General features: G+C 41.1%; 1 protein-coding gene across 4 annotated transcripts; it reads left to right on the plus strand.

Moving 5' to 3' along the window:
* The first annotated feature begins 1,394 nt into the window (after positions 1–1,394).
* znf512b (zinc finger protein 512B) lies at positions 1,395–27,841 on the plus strand. Of its 4 annotated transcripts, XM_062426412.1 has the most exons (18): positions 1,567–1,607; positions 2,109–2,332; positions 3,819–3,953; positions 12,513–12,592; positions 12,742–12,870; positions 13,180–13,355; positions 13,467–13,750; positions 14,298–14,369; positions 15,196–15,330; positions 16,694–16,821; positions 17,987–18,079; positions 20,817–20,915; positions 21,535–21,684; positions 21,820–22,158; positions 22,498–22,599; positions 22,786–22,848; positions 23,119–23,217; positions 23,980–27,841. In XM_062426412.1, exons 3-18 carry the CDS (start codon positions 3,821–3,823, stop codon positions 24,322–24,324), a joined length of 2,427 nt encoding a protein of 808 aa, XP_062282396.1. In that variant the 5' UTR covers positions 1,567–1,607; positions 2,109–2,332; positions 3,819–3,820; the 3' UTR covers positions 24,325–27,841. The 4 variants fall into 4 exon arrangements, with proteins under 4 accessions (XP_062282395.1, XP_062282396.1, XP_062282394.1 ...); XM_062426411.1 differs by having other exon boundaries at positions 1,395–2,332; XM_062426410.1 differs by lacking the exons at positions 1,567–1,607; positions 2,109–2,332 and having other exon boundaries at positions 3,697–3,953.
* The last annotated feature ends 22 nt before the right edge of the window (positions 27,842–27,863 follow it).

The following is a 27,863-nucleotide window of genomic DNA, read 5'->3' on the forward strand; positions in this document are numbered from 1 at the left end:
GCAGGCAGATTTACCTTTATCAGCTGGACAGACTTTGCAGGGGAATGGCAACTGTCAGTCACCTACACACATGACATTGTGATGTAAACCAAATACATGTTTAAAACAGACAAAGATGCACTGTGGTAGATACAAGTGCAGTTCCTGGTGAATCTTAAGACAACAGGGCCCCTTATTGGATGATGCAGACAAACCCAGGCTGGACATTAAAGGAAGTAATCTGTTGGCAGTTACAACCAAGCATAAAGTCTAATATTGTTATTAAATAAGAATAAGTGACATTTTATGTTTTTCTTACAGGAAACTAAGACATATCCTATGTATGCAATGTATGTATTTTAAAAGGTTATATTGCTTAATCATTCAGTTCATTAGCTCTGTCTTCTCTTGTGTGACCTTTTTAAAAAAAAAATATATAAAATTGTGTGCAGGTTAATATTAGAAAGCTGCTCTGTATTGCATAGCACTTTGTGATCAGTGGATGAAAATGTTATTTCCTACTCTCTCTCTTTGATTTAAAAGTAATACTAATTAAACCAAACAGATTTCAAGTTATTTAAACATCAGTGACACTGTGGGCTGATGCATCACAGGGAAACAAAAATGAGGCTCTCCTGCCCTCCACTGGCAATGCTGAAAAATGTTTTACACGTAGATTACATCATGGTTTCAGATGATTTCCACTAATATTAGGTCATAATAACTGGCACCAATCAAAGAGAGAGACCCTCTCTGTGTGTGTTTTGACTGAAACTGAGGGAGGTGGCAATGATGCCATGAATGACTCACAAAGTGAGCTGTGATACAAGGAAGATGTGGGTTCACACCATATGTTAAACATTTATTATTAGCTGAGGAACTGTGAGTAGTGTGCACATAACCAGCAGTGACCAACCTGCAGCTACAGCAATTAAAACTCCAGTAGACTGTAGGCCTGCCCTACCATTAACATTCATAGGAATAATAGCCTTAATATTGACCTTGAATTTGAGGATGATAGTTTATTTTAAAAGCCTACTTTAATATAGGGTAAGGTTGAACACATGTATTATATATGTTGCTGTGCAGAGCTTTTTTCTTTTAATTCTGCTGTTTTTGCAAATGTTGGGCATATTTGTTATTCCAGTGGTTTTTGGAGAGGGCTGTTGGCAGTGACTGACTAAAGCATCGGCCTACAGTATAAGGTAATGACAACTAGAAGAGCCCACAACAGACTGGACTATTATCATTTTCTCTTTCTCATTTGTTGAAGCCGTTATAGGTTGGAGGACGCATGGGGGAGAACATATCAGCAACTAGATTAAAATACTTGGCGAAGGTTGATTTAAGGAATTTAAGCCCTGACCCCTTTTTTTTCGTCAGGAACGAGCGCCGTTACGTCGGAAGAGCAGCGCAAGCCGGTATCGCAGCGAGTTTATTTGACAGAAAAAAACCCCCAATATTAATCCGGTCGATATAGATAATAATAACGCGAGAGTTTGCAAGTTGCCTCAAGACTGTAGTTGCAACTGTCAAAGGTGGAGTGGATACGCGCATGACCCAACACACATTACTGTAATACTGTACACGGCCGCCGAGATAATATCCAAAACCGAAATAATCCCGAGGTAAGGAACCGAGGAGTGTACCAAAACCGATCGAGGTTTGGCGTTTCTGCTGATTTTCCTTCGCTTCGTTTTCTTTTACTCTAATCAACTGTCTTGCAGTCGTCGAAATTAATGCACTAAACATATTTTGTGCCTCCCTTTAGCTCCAGCCAGCGCAAGGATTTTTTTTTTTTTACTCCTCCTTCGTAATAAAGTCGCCATTTTGCTTCACTGCCTATATAAACCATCCCGTATTCTAATATTTTTCCTCAAGGAGTCGGGGAGCTACCTATCTTTCCTGGCTATTTCTAATATTTCTGGAGTGTTTAACGAGAAGACAGAGGTTGGAGAAGTGCCTCGTGGTATACATATTAATGCAGGAAAGGAGGAGGGGGCAAGGCAATTGGAAACTGGGAATAAGGTGAAAGTATCCAGGATTTCTTTTCATGTACAGGCGAAATTGTAATTTCTCTTCTCCTGCCCGTGCTCTTTTTTTCTCTTCCACCTCGTCGCCGCCTGCAGAGCTGGGGGGACAGGACGACGGTGACGACTGTCCGCTTCCTTTCAGGCCCCCCCTAACCCCGGTGTGACCGGTCCTTGACGCACAGCAGGTGTGATTGCCATGTAACATAACATTGGTGGAAAAACGCCCACTATAGGTGCCTGTCTGCTGACCTCCTCCTCCCTCACGTGGGTGACCCGGGGCCACCCGACCCCTAGCGCTGGGTGACTGCCCGACAGTTCAGGTAGGTGTGGCCGAGCAGGAGGGAGAAAGTCTCCTCTTTTTTCTCACGTTAACCACACAAATAGGGAACTCTGTAACCTCCTTGCCGTTGACACACACAGCATGGCAGTGTGCCACGTGCGGAGCTAAAATACTTATTTCCAGGTTGGTTTGTCAGCAGATTGTGTGAGGAGATGTGAGTGGGAGTCATCGGGTTTTGTTGTGTCTGGCTAAAGGTATGATAATGTGGGGTTGTCATTTACTTGTAGAATTACTCTTTTTAAAAAAAAAGCAAAAGCAGCTAAAAATAAATGAGTGATCTTAAACAAGAGCAGAGCAAAGCTAACAAATGTTGAATCCTCTACAAGAATGATATAAGAAATAAAAATGCATTGTGTACAAAAGGTACAGAGATCATGACTGAATCTCACCATTAAATATAACAAGGATACTGTTTATTAAAGGATACTTGAGTGATTTTTATTGTTTTTCACCAGTAATAGAGTTTTAATTGCTAGTCTGTAGTTCTCAATTCCTCTCTTCACACTCTCACACCTCACACAGGAACAGGAAGGCGTCTTTTGTTGGTGTGTGCAATATTTCTGCAAAATGCACCATGCAGCGAGCTCACCATGCCTCCAAAGTCAGATTTATTAACAACAAACTCTGTGCATATTATCAGAGTGACAAATGAGCCATCATTGTTCAATGTACAGCGAATGGCATGGCGTGTAAACTGAAACTGAGTGGCCCCCACTGGGTGACCCTTTGTGTGCTGTTGTAATTCATTAGGAGAGTGACATGAATGTGTGCTTAGAGAAAGCATGTTGGATCATAATCAGTCCCACTTACCATAATTAGCAATTGTCTTCATCTATTAGACTGTTCCATGCTGATGGGGGAATGAGGGTTCAAGCACCCAGAATTCATAGCTGACATATGACATGCTATGGATGCTATGGCATGAAATTTAGAACACAGTGGTGGACAATTCTGTGTAATTTATCAAGTAGTCAACAAATGAGGATTAGCCTACTTAAAGCAAAAAATCTTGCTGACCATGTGACCCGAGATGCATCGCTGGTTTTAATTAGAAAGAGGACTAGGCAGCTAAGAAAAGGAGCTTTTACCCCCCAACCCACACCATCCCCTCCCCTTTCTGTGGCTCACCTTTTGTCTAATGGGCAGAGCATGGAGTTAGTGTGTAAGTGAGAATATTGATTTTGAAATGAAACATGGAAGGTCACACCCTCATTACCTCTGCAGATGATGTGTGTGCCTCCACTCAGATAACCTTCAGTCCGACAGCACCGATGGCCGACATGAAGAAACTGCTTTGTAGAACAAGGAGACAGTATCATCACAGACTATTGATGCAGTGGACATTGCTAATAATGTTTTGACAAGCAATGGAACAGGATTAATGAGCGGTATTAGAAAGGATCCAAATATTGCCTCCAGCTATCTATATCTCTTGTGTGTTTGTACCCCCTCTACTATCATTGCAGGCATGGAGAGCCCAAGTGGCCCCAGGCTTGGGAAGCTGTCCTCATCAGGGCTGCCAAGGGGCCGGACCTCCAAACACGGACATCCCCAGGAGCCTGTTAGAAACACGACAGGCCCCGAAAACAACAACAAACATAGTGAGTGAAAAGCCGCCGCACTTTGTTAAATAAAAACAATGCACAACTTTAGATCCATGCAGAATTTCTCCACAGATTGTTTGAAATGTGGGAACTGGGGGAGCTTTTGTTTGTGTGACCCAGGTTTGCTCCTGGACTGATTCCAGGATAAATTCCATTTGGTGATGCAGCGTAAGAATAGCTCTTGTTTGCTTACATGACATATTAACACATGTGCATCTTATTGTATTGTTGCACATTTGTCTCTTTGGCTTTCCATTGGCTGGACTTTTGTCATTCTAGACTGGCTGTTCAGGTTTTGATCAACATACCATACACATAACTCTCTCTGCTGCTTTTTTTGAATGGGTTATATTTTATTAAGAATCAATGGTTCCCCCAGCCTGAATGTAATTCTACCCCTTGCGCCACAGAAAGGCCTGGAAACTACAACGTTTTTCCTCAGACTGCCTTTCAGTGAGAAAACCAAACAAACATGTTTTGCCAAGCAATGACATGAGTGAAACCCCAAGCCATCTGGATGGAGATGGAAGATTTTGGAATGGGGGAGCCGGACTGGAGAATTATGTTTCAATCCAATAACCAGCAGATCATTATGACTTTTTTAATAGAGTCAGGCAGGCTTGGAAAACTGGGGCTTTTCTAATATGACCCAGTTGTTTTGGTTGCTACAAAATAGCCTCACAAACCCAGACACATACAGCACCAAAACTAGACTAAGGTGCTTCAATTTCTTTTCTTTTCGTGTTAATATTCAGCCCTCTAGGCTGGATCTGCATGCCAGTGAGGGTGCTTGCACATATGTGTGTACGTGTGTATGTGTTTGGTTGCTTGCCGTGGACAGTATTACAAAACTTATTTTCCAAGAGAGAAGAGTGCAGGAAAGCGTAGGAGCGTTTTTTTTTTCTCGCATTAGTGAATCCATTTATTGAAGTGCTCTCATTTTTATGTCAATTTCTGATTATCTGTCTAACCTTACTAGGGTCAACACTTACAGGCTTGCTGTATGGTCTCCAATTCTTTTTTGTATATAGGCTGCTGGTTGATGTGTGTGTTTATTTTTCTCTTGAAGAATTTATTGTAGCAGAACACAGTGTATATGAGTGACAGGTTTTTCTCTGCAGCCTCTCAGAGTCTTATGTTTTATAGATTTTTTTTTACACTTTATTACTCCATAAACAAGATGTGTTTACAAATCAATCAGTGCAAAGTTGGTGGTGGGTTCTGCCTTGATTGTTTTGAGACTGAAGGCTAGAATTGAGTGAAACACACTTGGCTGAGGTTTAGTAATGAGCAACACTGATGATTGTGGGAGTGTGTGTGTGTGTGTGTGTGTGTGTGTGTGTGTGTGTGTGTGTGTGTGTGTGTGTGTGTGTGTGTGTGTGTGTGTGTGTGTGTGTGTGTGCATGTGTGTGCGTGTGTCAAGGTAATGCCATCTCAGGTGATGACTTGGTCCTGGTTTTTACGGGACTTTTTCTGGTAACTTTAGACTCTACTGTTCTTGCTTGTCTATTTCATTTTCTTTTTCCACAGTAGATCTGGTTTGACTCTCATTAATGCAGAGCTTCTCGGAAATACAGCTATAATAATTATATCAGTGTTTTTGATACTGCAAGTTTTTTTTATGTCTGTGCTAAGGACAGCTTCCAGCGCAACTTGATTGCCCAAGATATGAATCTACATTCCACTATGTTGTATTAGAAGAATTGTCTTGTTTGGCTGGAAAGTTGCTCTTATCTGGAACATTACCAGGGGTTTCCCTAGCCTTTAAAGAGGCTTAGTTTGTAACATTGCCAGTGAGTTTTATGTGGTTCTCTAAGAACACCCAGCAACCTTAAGGGGAAACACAAGGCCACTACTGGAACACACACACTTCCTGGTGCATCTGTATAACAGTATGTATTAATTTAGACTCAAAACAAAAGAGATGCATGAGGATTTTTACTTCTTCTTTTTTTTTTCTTCAACTAAGTCATTAGTCAGTTGTGCCATTTGTATTCCCTATCCACCATACAATAACTGTTGTGTGTTATGACCCTCATATGTGTATTTGAGGGTGAAGCAAGAATATTTTAGGAAGGGGTCATGTCAGTGTGATAAGGCTTCCTGCAGTAAAATTCCAGCTCTGTGTGTATATAAATACTTAGCCTTTTTATACACCAAACCATCTCCTTCAATTCGGCCTCCTTTGACTTATTGCTCACCAGTGACTGGCTTGAGCTTTCGATATCTAATGATGAGAAGAAATGCTACAGTGCTAATCATAATGAGTCTGGCGCTAGCTTGTCTATCCCAAGGGGGCCATGAGCCTCGGTTTGGGGAAACAAAGGCATCAATATCTAAGGCTCCCTGTGGAGGTTTTTCAGTACTCAGTTTATGCCCATAGTACACAGTGTGCTCTTCAGATAACCAGATACCACATAATCTGCCCTCTTCCCGCTGCTTGCTTTTCATTTTTCACTCCATGCCTCTGAAATGTTTGGACTTAAAATGGCTTTTTTTATTTTCTGTTGTCAGGTTGATTGGTAAATGTCCCTGACTGAAAGTTTGCATGATGTAACTCTGAAAAAAAAACTGTCTGGCTGGACTGTTTTTTTGCTAGTGGTTTTTTGAAATTCTACTGTGTTTTCATACATGGAAACAAGGACTGCAAATTAGATGTGTGGGCTTTCCTAGAGTGTAAGTGGTGTGGTTGAGCTGTCACCTTGCCACACCAGACACCTCCGGAAAGGATGTGGTCTTGAGGGTGACTTTCTCTCTCTTTGTCTCTCTTTCGTCATCATTTTAAGATATTTTTCATATAAACATCTTATTTGATGGTTTCGTCAATCTTTGCTCCAATGCTCTGAGCTAGCTAAAGTAAAAGTATATGGACAGAGCTAATACTGATCTGCCAAATTCTTTAGGCAAGCCCTCAGATTAGGCCCGTTTCTGCAAAGATTAATGCAAGCATAATGAGTGGAATCTAGGGGTGTGTGTGTGTGTGTGTGTGTGTGTGTGTGTGTGTGTGTGTGTGTGTGTGTGTGTGTGTGTGTGTGTGTGTGTGTGTGTGAGCATCCTCCTCCTTTGACAGAGAGTGGTGAGGTACCCTACCTGATCCCAGGACACATTGTCCAGTGGGCACGCTGTGTGTGGTGGTGTTGGTGGTGGTGGTGGGTGCTCCTGTGTAGTGAGGTGCTGTCTCTATCAGTATGGGGAGGAGTAGGTAATAAGTGGGTTGGATGATTATGCCTGCACAGGTTTGTATGCCTCTGGTTATGTGTGAATGTTGAATGTTCTAGTTTGTGCGTGTGTTTTTTTGTGTCTGTGTTTACATGTCTGTGTGTTTATGTGTGCATATGTGCACATACATATGCGTGTTCTCAAATAACAGCCAACTACACCGACTGCACAACATCATTTCATTTCAGGCCTGCAGTCCCCATTTGCTGACCCTGCATATTTGTCTCGGCCTCTCAGTCGTCCTCTATCTTTTGCTCTCTCTCTCTCTCTCTCTCTCTCTCTCTCTCTCTCTCTCTCTCTCTCTCTCTCTCTCTCTCTCTCTCTCTCTTTCTGTCTCTTTCACTTGTTTGTGGTCCCATTCTTCACACATAACTGTCAGTCCTTTCCATTTCATCCTCCCTCAAACTCTTCATCTTTTCCTTGTCACACTTACTTATTTTTATTATTACCATTATTATCCCTCACCATTTCTACTACCTTCCATTCCATCCCCGCTACCCTGTTCACCCACTATCCCCTCTATTCCCACCACTCATCCCTTTTTTCAAGTCTCTCAAATTGGTGAAATACCAAAAGATAAAATCAATAAAGAGCTATAGATCGTGGAATGTTTCTTTTGGGATGAAATTGAATTCTGGTGCTTTTCTCAGCCTGATGCTGCATCTCGTTTTGAGGAGAGTCCTTTGTCATATTTGTCACACCTTTATTTGGCAGGCCTGAGGATGGCAGATGAGAAGGAGTTCAGGGAAATGGAAGTAGAGAGAGATTGAGTTGGTGAGTCACTGTCCATAAGGAGGGCACTGCAAACAGTCTGGAGCAGGCATTGTCTGTCTGGCTCACATATAGTGTATGCACTGTTGCATAAACATCTTCTTTTTTTTTCATTAGTGACCGTATATGCACTGTGTATGCCACAACATGCCTCAGTGATCTATGTATATTTCTCTGATCCTAGGTCTAGTCAGTCTTAGATTTGAAAATGTTTTATTTGCTTTACTGTCAGTTCACCTGTTGTCTCCCAGGAATTTGCTGGCCACATATGTGGCCTGTCATCCAAAACTGTTGTGATTGGATGTCACTAAACACATTATTGGCCATGGGCCAAATGGGCATCAGACAATAGATTAGGTTTCCAATAATATGAAGCATGCAGCTGATGTGGAAGGCTGTAAAATCAATGCAGGTTTGAAGAGGCTGCCGAGGTACTGTGAGTCACCAGATAATGTAGCACGAATCTCAAGTCTAAGCTCTTTCCTTTGATTTGACTGCTTTAAGTGTGGTTTAGTGGGGCTAGTAAACTGATAGTCTACCACAGGTCTGTGTGGTGAGTCTTGGCCTCTACATAAAGTTCAGACCACTGAATACAGTGAAAATATTTTTTTCTCAGTTATCACTATCAGAGGCCTCTTTCCAGCAAACTTTTCTTTGACTGGCCACTAATTACCAGAAAAGTATTTTTCATAAAGTTGTATCAGTAACAGATCTGTGATTTTTGTGTGAAATTGATAACAGTATCATACCTTGGAAATCTGTATCATAGAAAGTAACAGATGACACAGGCACCCCTCAGTTTCTTTTGCACAGTCAGATCATAACAGATTTTAGAATTTATTTATCGTCTCTGATTTTTATTCATGACCCTCGGTAACACTTACAGGTTGATAAACATTTCCAGCAAAGTTTTATTTTATTGTACTAAATATCAGAGGATGGGAGAAGGCAAAAAAATGCATTCTGCAAATATTTCTAAAAAATAACAAATTATTTGAAAAATGTATTTGTGTGCATCAACAAGTGTAAGTATGGAAGAGGTTAGCATAGATACAGAGTCATACAGAAAGAGAGAGAGAGAGAGAGGGGGGGGGAGGGCAGAAAGAGAGAGGGGGAAAAACAAAGTGAGTGAGAGCCAGAGAGTCTGGTTTTCCTTCAGTTAGTCAGTGTCTGGGTAACAAGACTGCTCTGGTGCTGCTCCACCTCTCCTCTTCTTACTCACTGTCTGGAATCAGGCCTGACTGGGAGGGAATTATGGGGACGTCTTCAAAGAGAGGTGCGTATATGATGGAAAGGTTTGTACTCTGTGTGTGTGTGTGTATTTGTGTGTGTAAGAAAAGGGAGGAAATGAGAGCACAGGATGAAATATAACATGTAGGAAAGTAGGAAGTAGTAGGAGGTGTATTTGTGCGTGCATGTGTGTGTGTGTGAAAGTAGCAAAGTGCTGACATGCTGTTAAGCAAATGAATGTGTGAGAGATGGTAACTAAAGTAAAAGTAAAAACACAGAGGAAAAACTGTTGGCTGGGGTAGTTTACATATACAGGAGACGGTTACACTCTGTTTACTCTACACTGTGTCAAGGTGTATCGATTTCCCCATCTATTGTCCGTTGAGATTGAGGAAGTAGTGATCCTATGACTCCTTTCCATTGAGTTGTGTCAGCGGTGAGTACTGTTTGTATTTGTGTGTGTTGTCTTTCTAAACTACAGTATGTCTAAAGCCTACTGTGCAGACACAGACAAAGGCTCCTGTGTGAGTGTTTGTCGAGGAAAACAAATGACTGTTCTGTGTGTGTGTGTGTGTGTGTGTGTGTGTGTGTGTGTGTGTGTGTGTGTGTGTGTGTGTGTGTGTGTGTGTGTGTGTGTGTGTTTGTTGGTAATGTGTGCACCCTTGCACTCAGGGGGAGCAGTTGCAGGCGTAGCTAGGAGAACTCAGAGGTTATTTGAGATCATTAGGCAGCTGCCAGCACTCCTGGGTCCTGACTCTTCTCTTCTTTTCTCTTCTCTTTGCTTCTCTTCTCTACGCTACTTCTCACTTTTCTCCTCTGTCAGGGTTAACCAGTGCAGAGCAACAGTTGCAGACAGCTGGGAGCGAGTCATACCCTGACATTAGTTGAACAGCTGTTTTATCCCCTTGGCCTGTGCTTGAGAAGCGAGGTTTAGATTGGACACAATGGGCCTGCTGTGTTTCATATCAAGACAATGGTTGTGAGTGTGCTAGTCATATTCAAGCGAGCAAAGTAAAGTAAAAGATATTGAATGCATTGTATTGTGTTTGCATAGTTCACCCTAGGAAAGTCAAGTCGTCTGTTGTATAAATCATCATATACTATGTTTTCACTCACACCTGTACTGCCTTGGCTTGTGTGTGTATGTGCCTCTTTGCATTGCAGCCTGCTGTATGTGGGTCTAATTGTTGTGCTTGCTGGAAAGAGGCCTCTGATAGTGATAACTACGACAAGTGGATCTTATTCCCATAGCAACAAGCACATATCTTTCCCAAGAGCAGAATTCATTAATTATGCCTTTCTTTTACAAGACCTTTATTTTCTAAGACAGGAATTAGAATGCATGCTCAATTTCCTCCTCAGCACAAGAGCTGCACCGCCGACTGCATCACCTCTACAGCTGCTACCCAGACAGCTAATAGAGAAATGCCTGGAGAATATTAATACACTCATATCTATGCACACACATCACACTCACACACACACACACTGGTAATGGTTTGCGTACTTGTTTGTGTGTCTCATAGCGCACTCGTATGTGTGTGTGTTTACACCTTGTGTCATGAACTACTCCCAGGCAGCACCACTGTGCTTCTCATTCAATCGTATTCAGACTTGCCTTATTTTCTTTCTACCTTATTATTGTGAGTCTGAAGTAAAAGATTACATATAATCCATCAACCAATGTTTGTGTCTGTGCTTGTGATTGAGAAACATAAAGAAGACAAATGAGGCAAAAAGGGAAAGTTGATACTGTGTAATAAAACACAGAGGGAAATGAGAGTGGGAGGTCATGGTAGGTTAGGCCTGGAGTGTGTTTTTTTTATACACATTAACATCAGTGACAGAGAGAGATTTTTTTGGGTCGGAGTCTATCCTTTTTTTTTTTTTGTATGAACATTGATGGCAGGAAGTCAATTCATTTATTTGATGAAACACCCTCCAACCATTTTCATAATCCTGGTAGGCACACAGAGTACTCTGATCCAGTTTGGGACCCGTCACAAATGGGGCTGCACTAGGCATGTGTGCATCCTGTCACTGCTTGTCAATGAGTTTGCAGGAGAAGAAAGCAGTTGGCAGACACATCGTCATGTTTCTCAGCATGGGGAAGTGAAACGGTTTTAAAATAGTCGATGCAAGACCACTGCTGCATTCCACTTAACCACAAAGGACTATCATCTCTACTTCAAGTAGTTTCCCTTTGACATTTTCTACAACTGATATAACTGAATAGGTTCTAGCAGCATCTCTGTATGTCTCCCTCTTGCCTTGTTTCTGCTGCCGCTATCCGGTCTTGCCTGATCAATGCAGGGGAGTTGGGAGCACATGTAAAGATAGATCATTTTAAAGAGCAAAGTACAGCTCAGCTCCTACCTGCAGCACTATCATTCAGTATTCTGCTTGGTCAGAGGAAGTCATCCGCCTCTGCAATTCTCTCCTATCTGTCTCAGCATTCCCCCCTACACACACACACACACACACACACACACACACACACACACACACACACACACCCCTTCTTACACATGTATACACTCATCCTCAGCTCTCTCCATCTTCCCTTCCTCAGTAGCACTGTATAAAGGAAATGGAGTGCAAGGCTGATAGTGCAGAGGTCTAATTGTGGCCCAGAAGAGAGTAGTAATGAGCCAATGCACTGCCTGTCCTCTGAAGTTCACATGGAGAAATATTGGGAGGGTTGTGGGGAGGTAAAGGGAAGAAAAGTGAGAAAGCTAGACATGGGGTGTGAAAAGAGGGAAGCAGCAATATGAGAGATGGAGGCGGGGAGAAACAGAGAGCAGAGAGAGCTGAGGCAGTCGGTCTGCTGTGTGCTGTGTCAGAGGGTCATACAGGCGCTACCGATTTATAGCTGATCTATTTGGCTCAAGAGAAGGCCTTTACCCAATCTACCCTCTTTCTCTCTCTCGCTCTCTCTTTAGAGAAAAACTCTCTCCCTTTCTCTTACTCAGTTTCTCTGACAATCACACCAAAGATCTCAGCACTCCTTACTTTTCAAACCCACCACCGCGCTGTACTTATTTGCTTTGGTCATGTGTTCATGTCCATATTTTGTTTTAATATGTGGTTAATATGTGAAGGATTGAAAAGGTATTTTACTGAAGTTGTGCATCTGAGAAGCTCTGTGAAATATCAAGGAAATGTATCTAGAAGTGTGAAGATCAAGATACATATAAAACCTAGCAGGTCTGAATGCAACAAGTGTTGGGCATTCTAATGATACCCATTGTAATTAAAATTTATACTGCATGAATAATGAGGCACTGGCAGTGTTCTGTGCTTACTCAGAAATGGTTTTCTCTCTCGTTTTGCCAGGTCCTGTGTGTGATGAGCCAGCAGAGGGGAAGAGGAAAGGTCGTCCTAAAGCAGAAGTGCAGGAACTGAGAAGCATCCCTGTGAGTATCTCTCTTTCAACAGAGTGGGTGTTTGAAGTGGCCTTCATTCCTCCTGTGCAGAGTAGGCAGCTTCCCATGAATATGCACAATAAACTGTATAGCGATCATCCTTGCATGTATTCAATTCTCTCTTCCTCACCCCTGAGCAGGCCCATATGATAGTACAATGGAAGGAAGAGTTTAAGCGCCGCTCCAGGGTTAAGTGTCCATGTTCAGGCTGCTGGTTAGAGTTTCCCAGCATCTATGGCGTCAAGTACCACTATCAACGCTGCCAGGGGGTGAGTCACTAACCTCTGCTCTTTCCTGCTATGCGACTATTCCTACCTTATGCTTCAGAGAAGACTTTAACACTAGATCAAAGTGAAGTATAAGAGAAAATCACCTTACATTTAGAGAATTCATAATGCTCACAGTCCTAATATAGTGATTATTGATCACGCTTGAGCAATTAGTTGTGCTGTTTTAGGAACACGATTAGTCAACTGAAAGCTTCCGGTAACAGCTACAATACCCACTGTAATCTATTTTTGTGTAGCAAGGGAGCTCTCTCTCTAAATCCCCTCTCCTCTTGTCTGTGTTTGTATCAGGCCACCGTAACCGAGAAGCTGAGTCATGGCTGTCCCTACTGTGAGGCAGCGTTTGCCACAAAGGTGCGCCTGCAGAAGCACAAGCTCTGGAATCACCCAGACAGGGTTAGTATGGAGGCCAAGGACGATCAGCCTAAGCTTCAAAAGACCCCTGTCAAGTCCAACACCAAGAAAAGGTGACTGGAATATAGAGCTCAAATTTCCACTCACACTGACCCACATAATGGTGTTAGCAATGTCATAATGCTGACTGCCCAAACTTGTCCTTACTCGGTCTGTGAATTCAGGCCCATGGAGAACAGTCCCCCCTCTCCAGTGTTCTTCAAAGTAAAAAAGACCCATGAGGTGTCCACGCCCTCTCAGAACGGAGAGCTGGCCCACCAAAAGAGCGAGAGGAAACAGCACAACCACAGCCAGCCTTCACAACAGATTCATCAATCCCTGCCAGTCCAGCCTCAGTCCCAGCAGTCGCAGGCACAAAGCACGTCGTCTGATGCAGGGGGCAGTGAAAGTGAAGAGGGCAGTCTTCCCCCTTCTTTCCCTGATGAAGACCCAGAGCGAATGAGACACAGTAAGATTACAGCATGTCTTTTGTACCAGATGACATATTCTCATTATGAGCTTGTACTTGTGTATGGGTCAATGAGTTTTTTTTTTAATGTGGTTAAGACAAATTTAAAGGGGTTCAAAATCTGAGAATACATTTTTTTTTATATTAAATAAAAGTAATGGAATACAATTGGTCTAAATATTAAATGTAATCTGGGGAATCATGTAAATCAGGAACCATTGCAGTTTTTTTTTTTTAAATGAAGTAATTATTTCTATACACTTAAATACACTGTAGGTGAATAAAATATTTAATATTTATCATTATTTTGTGGTTACACCATTTGACATTTTCAGGAGCATTCAGTCTTACTTGTAAAAATGGTGCAAATGTCATTTCAAATGACATAAAACCAACAAAAATACAAAATGTACATTATAACAAACTTGATGCTGCTTTTAAGACAATTTTTGAGATATTTTTGAATTGCTCATCTCGCCAACCCTTATTTGTCACTGACCCTTATGTGTTTGACCCTTCTCTGCTCTGTGTTTTTCTCTTGAGCCAGGACGGAAGCAGAAAACGCCCAAGAAATTCACTGGAGAGCAGCCTTCCATCTCTGGAACATTTGGATTGAAAGGTAGAATCCAAAATTTCCCTCATTAAATACTTTGTTGGCAGTAAAACATGTTTCCTATGAGAACTTGCCCTTAACAACCTCATATAGGACATTAATAATTGAATAAAAGAAGTTGTGATGGAGAGACTGCTATTATGTGCTTTACTCATTCATCACTGATTACCGACAAAACATAATGGAAACAACTATTGGAAGATGGGGATTGCGGGTTGGAGGCTTGCTCACATCCACCTTACTACATCATGTGATTGGCACATGAGTGTTTGTAAACGATCCCTACTGCCACTGATCATTGGTACTGGTTTTTGAACCTTTCTAACTGTAGAGGTGTTTCATATCCTGCGTAATGAACGAGTGACTCACAACAAGAACACTTACACAGCCATCTCAGTCTCTCTCTCTCTTTCTGTCTCATTCAAATGCTGAAAATGTTCAATGACTCATATATTGTAGCATACATAGGGCTGTACTACCATCACCTATCAAACAATTCATCACAGTTTACTGCCCTCTTGTGTAGTCCTTTTCAGTCCGATCCAGTATAATTCAAAACAACCTCCTTTTCTCATTTTCTACACTTTTCTCTCTTAAGAGTTTTTTTATATTGAGTATCAACTTTTTTAGTATTTCTCTTGTTCAGCATTGTCCTTCATCTGTCCCTCTTTGCTTGTATCTCTCATTTTACCTTCAATGGGAGTGTTAATTACTACCATGACTTTGTGTCTGTTTGTGCCTGTGTGTGTGTGTGTGTGTGTGTGTGTGTGTGTGTGTGTGTGTGTGTGTGTGTCTGTCTGTGTGTGTCTGTGTGTGTGTGTGTGTGTTGCAGGTATGACTAAGGTGGAGGAGAAGCTGAAGGCAGGCCGTGCGAAGAGATCAGAGGGGAGTGGGTTCAGTGAGGAGCCTCAGAGAAGACCTTCTTCAAGTCAGCCCTCTAAGAAAGACCCAGCCACAACCAGCTCTGGTGAACACCTAGATCAGCTTTTTAAATTGTTTGCTAAGTTACTGGTAACTGATAATCTTTCAGGCCCTGTGCCTTTTCACACATGCCATGACAATGCTGGAAAAGATGGGGCAATTGACAGGCAGTCATGCAACATATATGGATGCCAACCGCCATAAAACTCAACAATAGAAAAAGAAGATGAGGGCGCATGTGTAGACATCTCTTGTTAGTTTCAGGAACATGGCGGGTGACGAGCTGTTGTCGGGTGCCTATGTTCTCATAATGTATTTAATATTCAACAAGTTTGTTAGATAGATCACGTGCAAAAGTAAACAAGTTGCAGATTCAAATACACCATTAGTAAAGTGTTTGGTTTGCTTGCACCACATGAAAGTGTCTTTTATCAGACAGACGTAATGCGTGCTTGTCCCTGCAGTTTTTCTGCTTTCATTCACAACACAGCTCTACTGGGTGGCTGTGGCTCAGGAGGTAGAGCAGTCGTCAACCAATCAGAAGATTGGTAGTTCGATTCCCGGCTCCTCCAGTCCATATGTCAATGTGTCCTTGGGCAAGACACTTAATCCCAAATTGCTCCCGTTGCTGTGAATGGCTAGTTTCCCTCTGATGAGCAGGTTGGCACCCTGTGTGGTAACCCCTGCCATCAGTGTGTGAATGGGTGAATGACATGTAGTGTAAAAGCGCTTTGAGTGGTCATAATGACTAGAAAAGCGCTATATAAATACAGTCCATTTACTGGTCTTGATTGGCAGTACAGATTTCCCTGAATATCAAGCCCTGCTTCCATGCAAGAAATGTTGCAGAACATTTGAGGGAGAGGCTGCATGTGTGAAAGGGGCTTAAATATGTTTAATATGTCCATCACTGTTAAATTAATAAACTTTCGGTACCTGACCGTTTCAATATTGGTTTCCATAGAGACAAGTTTGATGCCCAGCCTCAAGCTTTAAGCTTTTTAAAGTATCAATTCAAACTGACATGTAATACCTGCTGGATGTAGTGATTAATTTACGTCTCTGTGATCTGTCTGTATCACAAATGTAAAAACAACTTAAGAATATGACAAAAAATATGAGTAAAACTGTCAAATGATTATTCAATTTATTAAGTAGTTGAATGAAAAAAAACTAATTCCAGATGATCAAGAAGTTCTGGTTACGCTTGCTGTTCAGGAAGCAACAGGTCAGGGATTATTTTGCATCAGTGACTCACTCACACATTGTTACTTGCCAACACAAGCATGAAATTCAACTGTAAGAATAGAAAACAGGAAAACTAAGTACCAAAGGGAAATGTTTTATGCACTAGGACATCATACCACTAATACATGATTGGCTGAGAGTAATATCCTCATGTTTCTAAGGTGCTGTTCCTGACATCCAATGGCAGCGAGCAATCTCAGAACGAGGGGAAGTTGTGTGTCCCACCTGCTCCATCGTCACCAGGAAAACAATCCATGGCCTAAAGAAACACATGGAGATTTGCCAGAAGGTCAGTGGGCGATACAGCCGTCCATCAGACTGAGAGGGGTTGGTGTGCTGTCACCGTTTCTGATAGAGCTTGCTCTGAAACCGATAAAACAGTTTTCCTATCATTTCCTATATTAATACCAGCCTTTTTATCATTTATTGCATTTGCTTCTGGATGTATGTCCTTAAAATGGAACCATTATGTAATACCCGCTGAATGCTGAGGGTAGGCAATTCACTTGGAAAGCAATCTTAAATCTGGAACTGTATAACATGTGACAGCATACAATACAAATGTTGTGTTAATATTACTGCCTAGAAACTGTTTACATATTGACTTTTCTGAGTCATAATTGTTAGGAAACTTTTTTTCTGTCTGGGTATGAAATAAAACTCTCTCAACCCAGAGCTGTAATTTCAAATTTTTTTAAATTTGATTATAACTTTGACTGCAACATAATAAGACAACCCCCCTAAGGACCCAATTGTGCAGGGTCTGGGGAGCCTTTACAGTAAAGATATTGATCAGAAGCTTGTAGTAATAATATCTGGGTATGTCTCAGTAATGTTATTTCAGCCTTATTCCTCATGTAGTCTCCTTTATTAATTTTTTTTTCTGACATGAAAGCAAATATTATTAGCCGGTAAGTGTCTGCCGTTTGTTTCCGTTGCACTCAATTTTGGTCTAACGTTGTACTAAACGAGATAGGAAGTGAAGCACAGAAAAAGGTAATCCAACTGAATTATATCGAGCTTTTTTCTGAGGACAAGCCATCTTGAATGGTGCAGTGGCCTCCAGGCCCTCAGAGAGATGTGTTCCTACAGTCATTTTAATGGCTCCTTGGCCCAGTGGCCTGTGTGACTCTATTAAAGTGAAAGTCTGCCATTAAGCAATGACAAAATCATCACATTACCACAGGGTCACTTACCATCAAAACACGCGTGTCACCAAATCAATACTGAAGCTAGGCAAGAAATCTCCAAGAAAGGAAAACTGTATTAAATTGGGTTTGTTGTCTTTGATCAGAGTTATCCACCAATAACACACACTATTAAGTTACAGATGAAATGTTACTATATTGATAGATCCAATAAAAAGGAAAGCAAGTAAAAAAAAAGTGCTTCCTGATCATTTCCTTTCTTTGAAATGTTGTTTGATCCTCTGTTTTGACCTTTAACCCCTGCAGCTCCAGGATGCCCTGAGGTGCCAGCAGTGCCAAAAACAGTTCAGGTCCAAGGCTGGCCTCAACTACCACACCATGGCCGAACACAGCACCAAGGTACACTCACAGAGGTGCACACACACACACACAAACACACACAACAACACAATACAACACACATGATTTTGTAACGCCTCACACAGCTGAAATTCAAAACATTCCAAACAGTTAATGGTGCCCTGTAAAGGTTTTGGATTCAGGAAGCTCATGTTTCACCACTGTCCCACTGACCCACTGAACAGGGTTGTTAGGTATTAGACACCACACCAAAGCACTACACCCATTCAGGAAGAGGTCACACTTACACTTGACTATGTATGGAAATCCACTGTATACTACTTCTAGTATCAGTTTTCGCTGGTGGGGGGTGTCCTGCATTTAGACGACCATATAGGTATGAGCTGTAAGTCAGTACATTTAATCTGTTGCATATTCATTGTCAGCTTCGATGCCCTCCTCTTTGATCGTGGGGTTTGTAAACGATCATACATTTGAAACCAGTGATTGGTATTCTTGTCCTTGAAGTCCTCACATTCCTTTCTTCAGCTGTCTTGAGTCTGACAGCAGAGAGCTTCATTAGGATATTATCATGACACTCCTGCATTAGAGCAATGGTCCTGCTATGAAGTTTGCTGAATAATTCAACACTGCCTGTTTCAAAAAGTATCATGAAAGATTAATGAATGTACGTGCAGAAAACCTTGCAGCATGCTGCGTGTGTGTTTTTGTGTGAGAACACTTACAAATAGTATATGATATGGAGTGTGTGTGAGTGTGCACATGCTTGTGTGACTGTGTGTTAGGGGTTTTGGATGTCTAATGTTTGACAGTTTAAAAGCAATGATAGATAGCCGTGCCATCTGTCGGCCAACTCAAACTGTTTGATACCGCCATTTGTCTTCAGTCCGGACCTGTTGTGCCCTGACCTTTTTGGCAGTATTCCAATTCAGCAGAACAGGAGACAGGACTGTTCGTCTGTTAAAATGAATATCCTCAAACGTTTGACCAGATAGTCCTCCTCAGCAAACAACTAAACTTTCCTGCAACATTTTTAAGATAAGTCAAACTTTTGTGACAGCCTGAATGCTATCATCGTGTTAATTCTATGATAGTGTGTTGGCATCTGCGATTGTGTGTTAAGACTACAGCAGCTGCTGATTAAAGCAGGTTTAGATAGATACATATATACTTTATTGTCCCCGAAGGGAAATTTGTCTTGGACTCTAAGTGTTGAGACAGCTGCCGCCATAGTTAAAAAGAACAAAGAAAGTAAAAGTAAAGTTGCACATTTGCACAACAATAATACAATATAAATGACAGAATTGCAGTTTGACTAGTGCCGTAAACAGCAGAAAATATTAAATTCAAGACCGTGAGGAAATCTCATCTTATCAAAATACAGAATTTTAAGACATACCCTCATTATTTAGGTAGAAACTTTTACTTTAACTGCTGTTACTCTATTAACGTTATTCTGCATATTTTTAGTGGGTTTATGGGTGTATTTTTAAGCATGCAGATCACTGAAAGGCCCGGTCATCTGAGGATTTTTATGCAAATATTTCTGTATATGGCTTTTTGTTTTTTATATACATGTGCATCCAGAAGCTGTTTGAGTCTTTGACAGGACAAAATCATTTTTTTCTGTAAAAAGGCTTACATTGTATTAAGTGTTGTGTTTGTGGCCTCGGCACACAGAGAGTGCTGACAGGCACTGAGGTGTTGTTTCTGTAAATATGACCCTTTGGGATACACTGAGATATTGGATTTTCCAGTGTTCCTATATGACAATCCATCTGCCTTTATATCCTGTCTGTAGAAGTGTGTTCGTATACTGGAGACTGCAAGAAATATTTTACAGATGAATTTACTCCTTTATACTTTTATTATTGTTTTGTTCTTTTTTTGATCTGTTAATGTCCCTGGTTGTTGAATCTTTTATTGATTTTTCTATAATTTGTATGTGAAGCCAATTGTATTTTAGTCCTGTACAAGTAGTGCAATATCATTTGATTTGATCTCTATATGATCTGATATGGTGTTTGCACTAACCCTGGGTCCAGTGTGTTGTTGGTGCGGTCACATGGCACAGCCTCCGTGCAGTTTGGGAAAACACAGCGGGCTGACAGAAGGACAAGGATCACCCACTGAGTTTGACCTTGATGTTGCTGTTGCTACTGTGATACCGCCACCTATTGTCTCGCTCTTTTTCTCTCATCTCGCTCTTCTCTGCTTTCTCTGTCTCTCATAGAGGCATTAAGAATACATGCAGATGTAGTTTCATGGTTTTTTCCCCTACCAGTGTAAATCAAAGGCTGAGCTGGTGTCTGTACTCGCGCCTGCAGGCCTGAGTGTGATTTACTTGACTAGTGAAGTACTCTGGCGGTATCTCATCTCCTCCTTACCTTGACAGAAAGCTAGGGTTGTATGTCAGTCATCTCAGTGTGTTAACACATGAGAAAACACATGAAGTTCTCTCCACTGGGATCCATATTCTCTCTAGTCCCCTGCTCCTCTGTTCTTTCTTCTCCCTGGCAGCCCTGCCATCTGTTGTTCTGGTCTTGGCTGGGGTTTGGCACCAGCCAATTCTTGAGTGAAAACGTGAGTTTGACAGTTGTCATAAACATGCCTTGAGAAACAACCTCACCATGAAACCATTTAATGATCCTGGCACAGTGTGAACACCAGAGATGGAAAAAACATTTTCATCACCTTTTTTTTTTTTTAAGTCAGGGAGGAAGGGGAGGTGTTGTGGTGGAACACGCTAATGCGACGTTGTGTTTGTTCCCCTCAGCCCTCGGGGAGTGAAGGCCAGACGGGGGACGAGCATGAGGAGAGAGAAAGGCTGCGCCGAGTGCTCAAACAGATGGGACGAATCAAGTGTCCTAGTGAGGTATGCACTCCTTCTTTCTTCCGATGTCCCTTTCTCTCTCATTTTTTACTGCTCTTGCTTTCCTTTGTCCTCCATTTCCATTTGTCCAACTTTTCTTTATATTCTATGTCACATTTTCCTCTCTCCTCATCTGCCAGTTTCGTTTTGTTTCTCCATTTTCCTCGGGCCCTGTTTTTGTGTCTGCCTTCTTTTACCTCTCTCCCTCCTTTTTCCTCTATGCCTTGTTCTTGACATGTTGCCCAAAACCACATCAACACCCTGCTTCCCATTACTCACACTAGAGTGCAAAAGACAGAGCGAGGAAGAGAAAGAGCTGCAAAAAATAGACTCTCTACAGTGACATATCTTCATGCTGAAAAATGAGCAGTCTCTTTCTGTTTGCTTGTCTTTTTAACACTAACCACTGGCCAAATGCTGCAATATTGTTCCATTTTGCTCCATTTACCCAGTTTCCTTCTTAATGTGTGTTTTCATTCTGCCTCATTTCTGCCACTGGCCTCATACAATCACACAAACATTATGGGTTGCATGTGTATACAGTCTGATGGGTTACCAGTACCACTAGAAGCGTTGTGGAAGAGAATTATCTGATGATGAGAAGCCTATGTTTCTGTGCCAGCACTGTGGAAAAACCTACCGATCCAAGGCTGGAAGAGACTACCATGTACGCACTGAACACCCCCCGACCATCACCACCGCCATGGCAGCCACCACCACCACAAACAAGGACAACATCCCTGACACCAACAACAACACTGGCAAAGAGAGGGTAAGATAATCTACAGTACAGTATAGGAGACTGCTCTTTTTTCCATTTAATGTTTATAAGAATTTTTTACTAGATTTTAATACGACGCCACATTTTCTTTACATATTAAAATCAAAGTGTCCTACTCCTCACCAGGTGGTCTCTGAAGGGTCTCCATCAGGAGGCAAAAGGGAGCAAAGCCAACCTGAAAGGAGGAACTGGCAAGAGAAAGCACCATCCATCCAGCCTATGGAAAGGGAAAGAGAAGCCAGCGAGAAGGACAGGGAAAAAGAAAAGGAGAGGGAGCGAGTCAAAGAAAAGGCAGCACAGAATGAGGTGGAGGTGGACTTTGAACGGACCCCCAGTGGTAGAGTGAGGCGCCGTTCAGCTCAGGTGGCAGTGTTTCACCTGCAGGAGATCGCAGAGGATGAGCTGGCCAAAGACTGGGGCACCAAACGCCGCATCAAGGATGACTTGGTGCCCGACAGCAAGAGGGTGAGGATAGACAGCGGATCAATAATGCACACATGATCCACATATAGACATAAGTAGTAGACATATATGTGTACCTATCTCACACACAGGCACAGGTACAGACATTCAGCAACATTGCATACAGCACAAAAATAAATGATTCAACACACATACAGGATTACACACTGACACATCAAAGCCAAACTTTCCATGAAAAGGCTCCACACAGGCACTGGGTGTAAGTGGTGAAAAGTGACATCAATGGATAAAAATGTCCCCCAGTCTATCTCCTTGTGACACACACAGTACAATGGTAATACTACCAAGAATACTGATAATAAATGTTCTCTTTGTGTTTAGCTAAACTACACACGTCCTGGCCTCCCAAACTTCAGCCCTGAGCTACTAGAAACCTGGAAGACCCAAGTCAAGGAGAAGGGCTTCATTTGCTGCACTAATGAAGTAAGAGCACTGACTGGTTTATTTGTTTAATTCTCATATTTAAATAAAACAAAATGTCCATTGAGGGATTTACCATTGATCACAACAAAAAGCTTTAAAAAAAAAAAAAAGTGTGTTTTTTACAGGATGTTCATTGGATGAATTTGTTCACTCACTGGATATTTATGTTTTGGGTTTTTTTGTCAGAACTGTGAAGCTGTCTACTCCAGTGTGTCTGGACTAAAAGCTCACCTTGCCAACTGCAGCCAGGTACAAACACCCACCTGCAGCAAATCCACCACTGACATTACTGCAGTCAATATTACTCTGCAACCTGCATGTATCTCAGGAGAAGACAATGCAATATAATACAGCATATCAATAAACATGACCAGCAAAAAAAGAAAGAAGTGGAACCTGATTTAATAACAAAGTAATATAAAAAATAAAAATGTGTGTGTGTGTGTGTGTGTGTGTGTGTGTGTGTGTGTGTGTGTGTGTGTGTGTGTGTGTGTGTGTGTGTGTGTGTGTGTGTTGCAGAGTGGTGGAGAACTGGGGAAGTACACCTGTCTGATCTGTCAGAAGGAGTTTAGCTCAGAGAGTGGTGTCAAGTACCACATCAGCAAGACACACTCACAGGTGAGTCAGACTTAGTGTTAACTTCACAAGTAATCTAAAAAATATCGTTAATATAGAGTCAAACCAGCCAAGTTGCAGAAGATGGTATATTTATCTTGTGATAACATGGTGTTAATTTGCAGGAAACAAGATGCTTATGTTTTATGTTGTGCAAAGAAGTCATTAACTTGTGGGAACAAGTTCATATCGATCTTGTTGGCAGATCAGACTGTTCTTGTTCCCTTAATAACAGTACCATGTTCAATATGTAGATCTTGTTCCAACACATTAATGTTTTCCCACCATATAATATCTTGTTTCCATAATATGAACTTCCCTTACAAGGACCACACCTTCAACAAGATGTGCTTAAATTATTTATTAAGAAAAACAACTGATGTACGTAGTTCTTCCGCTTGCTGACTGCATTCTCAGGAAGCTCGTAGGGAATCTGCCTTATCACCCAGGCAATGATGAACCCCCTCAGGGCCCTACAAAGGAGAGGAAGAACAGGAAGAGAGAAATAGAGTGGGTGGAGGGGCATAGAGTACGAGAGCAGAAGATGAGGACAGGGTTAAGTAGTATTTATAGGAATGCCGGAAGTGGTGCAGCTGAGGTGAGGTCCTGCTCCTGAAACTTCGCTAAATAAGCTTCAAATCTTTAATAATTACCATTTTTTGGGACATCAGGGACACCTTACTAATTACATTTGGAAGGTTATACAGTTGTATACATGTGCCTATTCCTTAGGTTCATCACTAACGGTGTGTTTTATTGCCTCAGAACTGGTTCCGTGCAGCAGCCAGTCAAGTGGTCTCCAGTAGCAAGGGTAAAGGGCCGGAGGACAATGGCATTAAAGCTGAGGTGAGGAACGGTGCCACCACTGGCAAGAAGAGGGGCCGCAAGCCCAAAGACCGCCCCCCAGTGGACGCACCTCTCCAAACACAAACTGAAGCACCCACCACTCCTCAAAACTCAACCCCTGCTGTGACACCTTTCTCTGGCCCAACACAGTCTCCCACCCATATCCCCGACCCTACGGACAGTGGTCATTCAGGCCAAAACAGACAGCCTAAGGCCTCTGCCGCCAGACGAAGCAAACCCAAGAGGCTGTCATTGTCAGAGTAGCTCTGCTTTTGCGACCCAGGAGCCAGAGCGGACGCTTATTGTAAATGTTATTCCAGGAAGCTAACAGACCTTTCTAACTCCACAAGGACTTGGCACTGAGAAGAAAGATGAATCAAACATTAAGAAGTAAAACATTTAGTACAGACTTCAAATCTTGGTTTTGAAGCCCCACAGTTAATGTGTCTGCTGTTATACACAGTACTCATGTAACAGTAGAGTTTAATTTCTCCATTCCACTTTTGTCTCCTTTTAAAGGCCCACATTTCAGTTTCTGTACTCACAGCAGGGGTATCTGTAGTAATCAAAGATAAAATCCAGACTCTACATGGATAGCATTTTCTAAACAGATATAATATTCCTAACAAATGGAGTGTGCTTCTCTCTACAAGATTCATGTTGTGTTTGAGAGGTTTTACAAAGGATATTCTATTAGCATGGTGAAGTCATTTATTGATAGATAGTGTTTTCACATTTTTTTCACAGATATACTGTACTGTGTACATAAACAATATCTATATCTATATATCTATATACTCAAAGCAATGATGCCATCTGTCATTATAAAGCCTAACACGTCCAATTGGATCATGAGCAATCAGAATTTTCGCAGTGTGTGATGTAGTGCAATGTTGTTTTGAACCTTTTTTTTTCTGATTTGACTTTTATTGTTTTTTACTTTTTATGTTTTAAGTAAGCAAATGTCATATAAGCTAAAATGTTGGTCAGTTGTTAATCATGTTCCAGTCTGGTTTTCCTACAGCTATGTGGCTATCATTTCAGTGACATTTATCTTTATTTTACCTGCATCACATGATGATGGAAGGTATCTGCTTTGAGAACCATCATCAAGTGTCAAAAGATTATTTCCACAGTTCTTTTACACTGAAGCAGAATACCCAAAAAATGTTGTGAGTATGTTAGTCACAATAATACTTAATATGGCATTGTTTAATTGATTTTAAACAAAAAAAACTTGAAGTGTTCTGACTAAAATAGGACTGGCAAAGCTAAATGTTTGACAGAAGGGTGAATTATGTGTGAAGCTTGTTGCACCATTGCAGCACAATCAAATGAGGTAACATCATTTTAAAATAGGCCATATTTTGGCTACTGCTTTAGCTTGAATCAAAGAGCTGAGAAGAGAATGCTATCTTTTATAGAGAGGCTGAGGAAAATAATCTTTTATTAAACAGAAAAAAACTGCAAATGAAGATTGACTTATAGTAATGTATATGAATTAATTCCTGGTCGCTCGAAGTTATTGTCTTGCACTTTAACCCTTAACCCTTCTCGCTCCCCCTCTTGTATTTTTGCACTCCCGGATTATTCAACCTAACCTAGTGGCAGTCGGGCACAGGAGTGGAAGTATTTTACTCTCATGAAAAATTAAACTAGAGAAAGACTAAATTTGTCTTTACATGGGTAATGAGCAGCATGGCTAACTCTTTCTTGTTAATATATGTAATCCAACATGACCATATCATTTTGACTCACCACACAAAGCCATAACTGGTCTTGTTGAATTTTAAGGCTGCTCTACCACTTACTCTAATGTTAGTTTAGCTTCATATTTTAAAAAAACAAACAAATATTATCAAATTATTTCAATTTAAAATCTAAAACTTGTGCAATCAGAGAATATTTTTCACTTTAACATGTTTAAAGTACTTGAATCCACAGTTATTAATGATTTGAGATAATGAAAAGTCCATAATTGTCCATAAAAATAATGACTTGCTTGCTTATGAAAAAGACATCATGAATCTATTTTATATTCTCTTGTGTGTATTATCTAGATAGCAATCTGATAGCTTTGGATAAAGTTGTAATGTGAGGATATTCTGCTAAGATAATAAGGGTGCTTTACTTGCCACTCTACCTTAAGGACCTGTTACAACCCAGTAAGTCCACTAATCCATCCTACCTTTTTCTCCTTACTGGCAAGTCCTCTGAATTTTGCACCAACAAACGTCAGTGTCATCATTTAAATCAAGCACTGATGTCAACAGAGCATTTCAAGAAATTTATCTGTGTGTCCCAGGTGGTGTCATCCCTACGCTGTGACCTTTTTCTATAGTAAAGCAAAGATTTGAGCTGACTTTCTCCATTTTTAATCAACTGATGGAGTGTATTCAGGTAGGGATGGTTATGCATGTGTCTGTCTCTGTTAATGGGATGGACCTCTACCATCTATCCAGGTTCAGCTGGCGGAGAGAAAAAGTTAGACAAGCACTGATTGGTCTTTGGACCTTTTCAATATGAGTTATCCAGACCTTTGTGTGTGTATGCGTGTGTGTGTGTGTGTGTGTGTGTGTGTGTGTGCGTGTGCGGTAAACAGTTAGCACCTTTGTAAGACTGGATGTTAGAATCGGTAACACTTTTTGTTGAGTGTTATGCTGTGGCACAGAATCAGTTCATCAGCTGCTTGTTCCTCGTTTCATTTATAACGTCACATTGACTGTGTTTACCTGACAAGCTTTGGTGTTGCAATATGATAGTTTAGCACTGCTTTTAACAGTGGGTATTTTATATTTTATCACACCCTTTACTATCTGTCTTCCTATGATGTGGAAAACACATATCTATCCCGCAGTGTGAGCTAACTGCAACATGTTTAGAGAGTACAGCAATACACCATATTTAGCTGGTTTTGTTGGCTTGCTGATATTTTGATATTGATGTGTCTTCTCAAAATTGTATGGCTTTTTTCACTCCCCTACTTTTATTTGTTTGCTTTGAAAATGCTTTTTACATATTATGAAATCTAAAAAATATTTTAAAAAAAAGGTTGAAAGAATTTGTAGACCACAAATAACATTGTAGGCCTATGTGTCGGCATACACTGTTATTTTATCCATTTTGATGATGCACATAAATTGAGCTTTTTCAGTACACGATGACAAACACATTGAGAGAGTCCTTTATTATCATCTATTCAATATGGGACAACAAGGCATATGTATATGTGTTTGTTTCTGTATTTAGTGCACTTACTATACCATGAAATAGGCTTGAAATAGGAGTGTTGTTGGAGCTTTCTAGTTACCTGGACTGTGTGTGGTGTGACTTTTGTACCTGGAGAAACAGCAGGCTCAAGTGTCTTCCCTTTATCAGCAATATTGTTTCCAAAACCAAGGTTAATCCTTAGAAATCCCATTACACCACCTCGGAATTTTTTCCCTTTTATTTGGACAACAGTGGCTCATTTTGTATGCTACCTACTTTAAAGACAGGAAATGGCGTCCACTTCTGTTGTCGGGGCCATTGTGGTGAAACTGGTGAGAGTTTTAAGAGGTGATGTTATAGCTCATAACTGGTTATGATATATAGGTAACAGGTGAAATGAGACTAATGATGTATTAAAGATTTCCATATCTGAAATTAAGCTGTATAGTACCTAACATAGGAGGCGTCACAACTCCTTTGAGTCTGAGCTGTTACAATTTTTCTCCCAAACTTGTTGTATTACCTGTGCATTAGTATCCCTCAACTAATTAATAAAAGTTTGTTGACTAAATTGGTGTCAGCTACAATACGTT

This window comes from Scomber scombrus, chromosome 10 (genome assembly GCF_963691925.1).
Source record: "Scomber scombrus chromosome 10, fScoSco1.1, whole genome shotgun sequence".
Taxonomy (NCBI): domain Eukaryota; kingdom Metazoa; phylum Chordata; class Actinopteri; order Scombriformes; family Scombridae; genus Scomber; species Scomber scombrus.

Coding starts and splice junctions, on each gene's coding strand:
- znf512b (XM_062426410.1), top strand. CDS start 3,734: ATGAGCGGTATTAGAAAGGATCCAAATATTGCCTCCAGCTATCTATAT. Junction 3,954..12,512: donor CGAAAACAACAACAAACATA/GTGAGTGAAAAG, acceptor TCGTTTTGCCAG/GTCCTGTGTGTGATGAGCCA. Junction 14,370..15,195: donor TGGAACATTTGGATTGAAAG/GTAGAATCCAAA, acceptor TGTGTGTTGCAG/GTATGACTAAGGTGGAGGAG.